This window comes from Danio aesculapii, chromosome 14 (assembly GCF_903798145.1).
Source record: "Danio aesculapii chromosome 14, fDanAes4.1, whole genome shotgun sequence".
Classification (NCBI taxonomy): Eukaryota; Metazoa; Chordata; class Actinopteri; order Cypriniformes; family Danionidae; genus Danio; species Danio aesculapii.
The window spans coordinates 47,172,924-47,181,221 of NC_079448.1; the positions used below are offsets into that span (position 1 = coordinate 47,172,924).

At 37.3% G+C, this 8,298-nt stretch overlaps 1 protein-coding gene across 1 annotated transcript in view; it reads left to right on the plus strand.

Moving 5' to 3' along the window:
- Positions 1–8,298, plus strand: part of atp8a1 (ATPase phospholipid transporting 8A1) — a 336,556-nt gene that overhangs the window by 229,538 nt on the left and 98,720 nt on the right. The window contains exon 26 of the mRNA XM_056471711.1: positions 4,153–4,336. Coding sequence (XP_056327686.1) covers positions 4,153–4,336 — 184 coding nt within the window. The remainder of the gene's footprint in view (positions 1–4,152; positions 4,337–8,298) is intronic.

Below are 8,298 nucleotides of genomic sequence, written 5' to 3' on the forward strand. Positions count from 1 at the left end.
GACCTCTGTGGTCAGGAAGTTCTCATAAGATAAAATTATCCTACATTCATTTTTGATGTGTTTTTGTAAGGTAGATGAAGGTTATACATTGTGTTGTTAATTGTAGAGCTTCTCTATTTAAAAAAGAAAAGAGGAAAAATATGGTGGCCGAGAGAGCTTAACTTGCTGCAATTTAAGAAAACACATGCAATTACAAAAAAACACCAGCAAATTAGGAAAAGATCTTCATTGGTTTAACAGCACACATGGTGCAAATCCTCACAACGCCGACACATTTTTAAAAAGTGCACTGCATTTTCTCAAACACAAATAATTAACGAAAACACGCTGCATTTTCTCACAACACTTTCAATAGCAACAGAAATGTTTCAAGGGGACCCTAAAACGTGACAGACCTGGTTACTTAGGTTATGGTTATTTAGACTAATAAAATACAAAAGGCAAGGGAATCAAGATGTTAAAATAAACAAACAAACTATTATGCAGATACTATGCAAGTTCATTATGGCCTACGTACTTTACATTGATGTACTGTAAGCTACTAATTTGATTCTGAATACTTTTTTTTTAATACCCACATTTATATGTAATACTCACCTCTTCTGTTTTTCATCTAAATGTCTGTTCACTTGAAAAAAATGAAGCTGCTTTTGCTGTTTTTTTACTAAGACCGTTTGTTTTGGTGATTATCGACTTTCCATATTCCCAAGGGTGAAATTTAAAATATTTTAGTTGAAAATTGTGAATTAAAACATCTTTTTAGCACTCATCATCTTTAATCCTTATTGAATATCTCAAAATAATGGGGTCACTAAAAATAGCTTTGAACAATGGGTCAGTTTAAATCAAAAAAGTTTGAGAACTATTGTTATATTTGGTGATCCTTAGCATCAAAATGTATGGAAACTGGACATTAATTAAGAAGGAAAATCTCTATAAATCGGGTGTCACGATGGCTCAGTGGTTAGCACTGTTGCCATGCAGCAAGAAGGTTACTGGTTCGAGTTCCGGCTGGGCCAGTTTGCATATTCTCCCTGTGTTGAGGTGGGTTTCCTCCAGGTGCTCCGGTTTCCCCCACAGTCCAAAGGCTATAGGACAATTGGATGAACTAAACTGGCCATAGTGTGAATGAGTGTGTATGGGTGTTTCCCAGTACTGGGTTGCAGCTGGAAGGGCATCCATTGTGTTAAACATATGGCGGAATAGTTGGCGATTTATTCCGCTGTGGCGACCCCTAATAAATAAGGGTCTAAGCTGAAGGAAATGAATGAATCTCTATAAATCAAGCAAGAGGTCCAAGTTTTCATAGTGGCAGTCCAATTGTTCTACATTTTCACTGTAATTCCATTGTTAATACAAAACATACAGTGTGTATCACCATGTCATGCTTCACTTAAATGTTTACTCTTTCACAGATTCATGTAAATATGTATTTGCAGGTTTGTATTTGCCCTCCAGCAAACTGACGCCATCATTGGCCATTTTTCTGCACTTACAAAAACATCAAGTGACTGGCAGACAATTACAGGCCAACACCGCCGCTCTGTTTAAGGAACAAATTACCTTTCCGTTAGGTCATAACCTCCCCAATAAACATAATTATATGAGCTCTCAAAGCAGTCATTTACTAATGAGTGTTATTTTTTATAATAGTAGATTGTAGTCAGAACGTCTGTCAGAAACGCATGGTCAAGCTGTGCGCAAGCAGACGAGATTGAAACTTTACAACAAAAAAGAAATGCAGAAAAGAGAAAGAAACATATGAGGAACCAATTGAGCGTGACAGGGAACTGCCAGAAATCAGTGTCAATTTCCAGAAACAACGCACACCACAGGTGCCACAGCCATTATGCAATGCTTGATGTAATCTATCCAGTCTGCTTTCGCTCGCTCACACACACACACACACACACACACACACACACACACACGGTGTCCTGAGGGGAGCAGATTTGTGCCTGTGGTTGAATAAACGTTAAACTGACTCTAGAGGTCTCCTGTTATATCGGCAGCAATCTCCGCTTGACTGGAGACTCTTACATCACTCTGCCTTCAGCGCTTATAAGATGACCTGTGTGTGGATGTGTGTGTGAGTGTGTGTGAGTGTGTTTGAATGTGTGTTTGAGTTTAATCCCAGAGGAGCTTTTTTAACAGCCTAAAGCAAGAACTTAATTTCATTTGCTCACACAGATGATGCAGGGCTGTAATACGCTGAGAGGTTTCGTGTATGTTGTTAAAGGTCAAGCATTTGCCAGGTTTGAGTATCTGTAAAAGTGTGTGTTCATCTGTTTTGCAAAAACATGCACAGATTTCTCCAAAAAAAAAAATGGAATATCAAACTTGTGCTTTCTTGACCTGGAAAAATGATGGACCTATTTTAGGGTAAATAAATATTTGGTAACACTTTAAAATAGGACTAAACAATATATCATTTTAGCATCGATATTGTAATGTCTGAATCCACAATAATCACACTGTAATGTGAAGTCAGGAGGATTATAGTTGACCAGGTATAATTGTCATTTCATTTGAGTCATTTCATTTCTATTATGAATTTTTTTTATTAGTTGTGTGTGTTTTTAATCTTTGCGTTTTAAAGAGCCCCTATTATACATTAAAAAAGGTCATGTTTCGGTTATATGGGTCTCCAACAACATGGGTCAAAAAGCACTTTCATTGTCCTCTAATATTAATTTATTTTTACCTAATTATCCCAGCGACTCCCATATGAATCGTTCAGCGATTCATTTGTGACCAAACCCCTCCTTAGCATGAAGCTAATCTGTGCTTAAAAAAAGACAGTTAATTACCCAGCGCAGTTTGTCAAGCCCCCGGTTCGCCAACATTGGTATAGGATCCGATCGCAGCGGACGCCCGAAACACGCTTCTGCTAATGTTGTCTTAAATGATGCTCAACACACACAAATCTGTTAGATTTTTTTTAAAAGTACTCAAGTGTTTCTTGAACCTTTAAGGTAGTATTTGGGTTGAGGTATTGGGTAGGAATAGAAATGTATATAGAATAAGATTGTGCAGAATATGTATTTAATAAGTACTAATAAACAGCCACGATCTTAATAATAGGCTGGTAATAAGCCACTAGTTAATCGTGAGAATAAGAGCTTAAGCTACTATGTAAACAAATTATTTTGAGAATGGATGATGTCATTTAAAAAAGAAAACTAACATGAAAGACCTTTATATTTTTACACAAATTCTATATTTCCATTAAAATCTCTTTTTTCATCAATTAATCCTAGATTAATGTATCATGGTTTCTTCAAAAACATTAAGCAACGTTTTCAGTATTTAGAGTAATAGGAATTATGTTCGAAAATTAGAATGATGTCAAAAGAATCATAAGACACTGAAGTGATGTAAATATTAGCTTTTATTCACAAGAAAAATTGCATTTTTAAATTAATAAACATTTTTTTTTAATTGTGAAATTTCACAATATTACTGTTTTTTTAAATCAAATAACTGTAGAGTTTGTGAGCAAATGAAACCGTTTTAGGACCCAAAGTTTAGTTACTGCTTTATTTTGATGTTACTTGGTTATAAAAAATATGTAGAATAAATAAAATAATGTTTTCTTCTGAAACACAATATTGGAAACGTTTCTAAATCGTAACCAGAAGTAATCCAAATGCCATATTATATAAAGTCATATTATTTGACTTTTGTAGTAGTACATTACAGTGTGAGATTTTGGAGTCCTTTTTTAACCTCTCTTTTTGAAGAGACAAACACATCTTATGAAGTTGAGATGTGACCACAGCTGTTGAGGTCACGACGGTCGGCCAAGAAATCAAATGGTTGTCAACACTAATAATTGGCTACAAGAAAAATAGCCTCCGATCTCTCTGTAAAGGCGCCATTGCAAATTCCCAAACATGCTGTAAATCCTTAATCCTTTTCCTTGTGGTAAGATATAAATGTCAGTTTCAACTCTGGAGAAGTTTCAAAACAAATGTTTCAATAATGTTCTTTATCGCACCAAAGATGACTTGGATTACATTTTTACTTTTATGCATTGGCCAGATTTTGCGACTTGCATTGGATTGTTTTTTTATCAGTTCTTGGGAATCGAACCTGTTTGATCTACAGTTGTTTCATTACTTGTAGTCATTATCACTTGTTTTGTTGCAGGGTTTCCCCTCTTCAGAAGTCTGAGGTGGTGGAGATGGTGAAGAAGCAGGTGAAAGTGATCACTCTGGCCATCGGGGATGGAGCCAATGATGTTGGGATGATCCAGACGGCCCATGTGGGTGTTGGCATCTCTGGAAATGAAGGACTGCAGGCTGCCAACTCATCAGATTACTCCATTGCCCAGGTGACAGATATCATATGCACGCCTATAGGACAAAAATAAGGGCCAGATTTGATAAAGAGGTTAAATTTGATGCCAAAAAGATATTGTTTGTTTTTTAACTTGATAATAAATAGGTTAACTTGATGCCCCAGTCCTATAAAATAACACAGACTAATTATAAAATTAAAATGACAAAAAAAACATTACTTTCCTCTACAGTGGGGGAAATAAGTATTGAACACATCACCATTTTTCTCAGAAAACATTTCTGAAGGAGCTTTTTACCTGAATTTTTCACTGGATGTTGGTAACAACCAAAAAATTCCATATGTGCAAAGAAAACAAATCTAGTTAATTTAGAAATTAAGTTATGTGTAATAAAATCCAGGGTGGACATTTCAGCAAGAAAATGGCTGTTTCTCAGTATGCGTTCTTCAGCAATCTTATGTCCTCGTGTTCTCGTCAACGTCATCATCATTCGCCGAAGTTCAGTTCCAAAACTCAAGAATGGAGGATATGTGAAAGTTCCCAGATGTGTTCTTGATATCGAGGACGCACCGATGCAGACGTCATTGCGACTGGAGGAGGGAAGTGTAGCACTTTATATAGATTTATTATTAAAGTTAAGAAATATTACTTATTTACCAGTCAGGAGTTTCTCTGAATGAGACGGTGAAAGTAAAAATCACCATAAAAATCTTATTAACGTAAACACATTAAGGGTGTTTATTTGCTGAAATTCATGTTAAAATCTGTTTTATTTGCGAAGTATATTTGTAAGGTCTTTATGCATACAATATATTGTGAAAATAGGGAAAACAATAAATCGCAGTATGAATGCTGTAATGTGTGGATAATTTTCGGTTAAAAATGCGTGTAAAGGTCATGTGACCATCAGGAAGAACGCAGCATCTCATTTCTCACAGGACGTGTTCTCTTTTCTTGGGGTCTCCAGAGTTCGTTCTTCCGAGGTGACCTGCCAAGACCAGTCTTCACAAGAAGTTCTCTGTGTTCTTGGAATTGAGAAACAGCCAGTGATTCAAAACACAGCAAAGGAAACTCTGAAATGCTTTCAGAAAAAGAAAATCAAGCTGTAGAATGGCTCAGCCAATCACCTGACTTGTATCCAAAAGAAAAAACAAAATTAAGCTCAGATTTAATAGACGAGACCCACAGAACTATCAAGATTTTTGTTGAGGTCTGTGAAAAATAGTGATGGGAAGTTCGGATCATTTTACTGACTCGGATCTTTGAGTCTTGTTCATCGAGATGAACGAATCTTTTTTTGAGTAATTTCGTTCATTTGGTTTGATTTGCCAAAATATTATTAAAATGTTACGAATTGCTTTCAAACACATCCACAATGAGCCCAAAAGGTTGATCCCACGACAAATAATTCATAAATGAAGGTATTTTTGTCTCTTTGCTCAGCTCACCTCTTCATGTCTTCAAATGTCAGTGGTTCGTTCAAGTTACACTGACAGTCACATATAATCTTTACCAATGTGCACAGTCTGAGCCGATAGGAGCCATGATGATTAGTTCACCTTTCGAGTCTTCTGGTTCTTGAGTCGTTCGTTCATCACGTGATAGAATGACTCAAACCCGAGGACTTGAGAGGTGAACGGATCAAATCTCTTTCCGGCTCTAAATGTTTACGATTGGCTTCTGTCTTTCACGTAATGAACTACTCAGAACGAGGACTCGAGAGGTGAACGGATCAATTCTCTTTCCGGCTCTAAACGCATATGATTGGCCCGTGAGGAACGAATGACTCAAACCCGATAGAGGTGTCGATAGGCAAACGGATCAATTCTCTTTCCGGCTCTAAACGCATATGATTGGCCAATGAGTAACGAATGACTCAAACCCGATAGAGGACTCGAGAGGTGAACGGATCAATTCTCTTTCCGGCTCTAAACGCATATCATTGGCCGGTGAGGAACGAATGACTCAAACCCGACGGAGGATTCGAGAGGTGAACGGATCAATTCTCTTTCCCACTCTAAATGCATATGATTGGCTTCTGCCTTTCTGCGATGAACGACTCAAAAGACTTTAAATGAACGATACCACCTGCATAAATGTGCGCAGTCTGCGCACGCGCCGATGAACGAATCACTCCCTGAGAGGACTCGTAGTTCCCGAATCATATTGAGGATTTGTTCAAAATGAACGAATCGTTCAAGAACGACCCATCACTAGTGAAAAACACAAACCTGAGCAATTGATGTGACTTTAGTCTCCATATGAGATGCGTCTTTAAGCTGCCGTCACCAAAAAAAGCCGTTTATATAAATTATTAAATACATTTCAATAGTTGAGTATTTTCTCCTTGTGTCATTTCATTGTTATTACACACAGCTCATTTTTTAGAATGTTTTTGTTGTTTGTCATGATAACATTTATTTTTATGTTTGTATTCTTTGGTTTTTTACCAAAATCTGGTTCAATTCCTAGTCAACAGCTCCTTTAGAAATGTTATTCCCAGGAAAAAACATGACGTGTTCAATACTTATTTCCCCCACTGTATATGTCTGAGGCGCACTTTAGTTTCACCTGAGTCTCTTGTCGCTTCAGTGTGATCTCTAGAAAACGAACCCTGGTCTAGATTACGTATCTTGGGTGAAGGGTTAAACCTGTGGCTCATCGATTCTGCATTCTGAGATTGCGAAACGGGTCGCTCAGGTCAGTTTACATAGCTGGAGTGTTGTCTTACTCAACCCCCCTGCTGTCGCTGAAACAGGACCTGGCCCTCTTATGTAAACTTAATTAAAAAGATGTTTTGAAATTCACAGATTTTGATACAGCACCGTCTTCATTGTGCGTTTAACAAAAGAAAGCTCAAGTGTCGTGGATCTCCGTCAACATCGCTCTCCATCTCTGTCCCGCGTTTCATTTCATGTTTTTGTGCGATCATCCCTCCACACACTTGTTTTTTCTTCACTGCCCAGAGCAGTCTGTTCAGCGGCCTCATGCATCGGATTACCAAAGAAAGCATCTTGTCTTTTCTTAAGTGCCCTCATCATATTGTGCGGGCAGGTTCACAGAGCGTCTTCTCAACTGCCTTCCAGCAAAAACAGCCTCGTATGATGTTTGCTGGATCCGACGGCAGACTTTAGCTCGAGTGTGTGCATCATCTTAATCCAGTGGCATCTTGTTTTGCACTGTAAAGGCAAACACTGCTGCTTCTTATTAAGATTATAAAAGCACACACATACACACACACACACACACACCTACAGATGAAGACTCTATTATTAGCCCTCCTGTAAAAGTGTATTTTTTTTCATATATTTCCCAGTTTCTGTTTGTGCTGAGACAACACATTGGGCTATATTTTATCAATCTAAAGAGCATAGCACAAAATCGTTAAGTGCATGTCTGAATCAACTTTTGCTATTTTAAGGACAGAAAAATAAGGTTTGCGCCCTGGAGCATGGTCTAACAGGGTTGTGCTTATTATCTTAATGAGTTATAGATGTGTTTTGAGCATAATGTGCATTAAACCAATCAGAGGGTCATCTCCCATTCCCTTTAATAGTCAGTTGTGTTGTGCCATGGCACCTTTGCTATTTACATAGTGACTTTGTAAGTGGAAAAACTGAACGCTTCACTAGCGAGAAAACAAACAATCTGCAGCTCAAGGATAAAGAACGAGACTTCTCCATTCAGCCTCTTTACTTTCTCTTTACTTTTACTCTTTACTCCTTTACTTTTGTGGATAATGTGTATAAGGAAATGGTGTTTTACACACTCCACTGAAGACATCCATTAGCCTACATATTTAATTTTGTTTGTTAAGCGCAAAGATATGTTTCAAAACTATTTCTAAATTCAGTTCTAATTTCCAGTAAACGAATAAATGAACAATAATAATGAAGTGTGGTCAAAACACACATCCTATTATTATGTCTCATATGGTGATGGAGTTGTCTCCAAAACCCCACAGGTGGACAAATCTAAACTTGTTTTTATTAAAA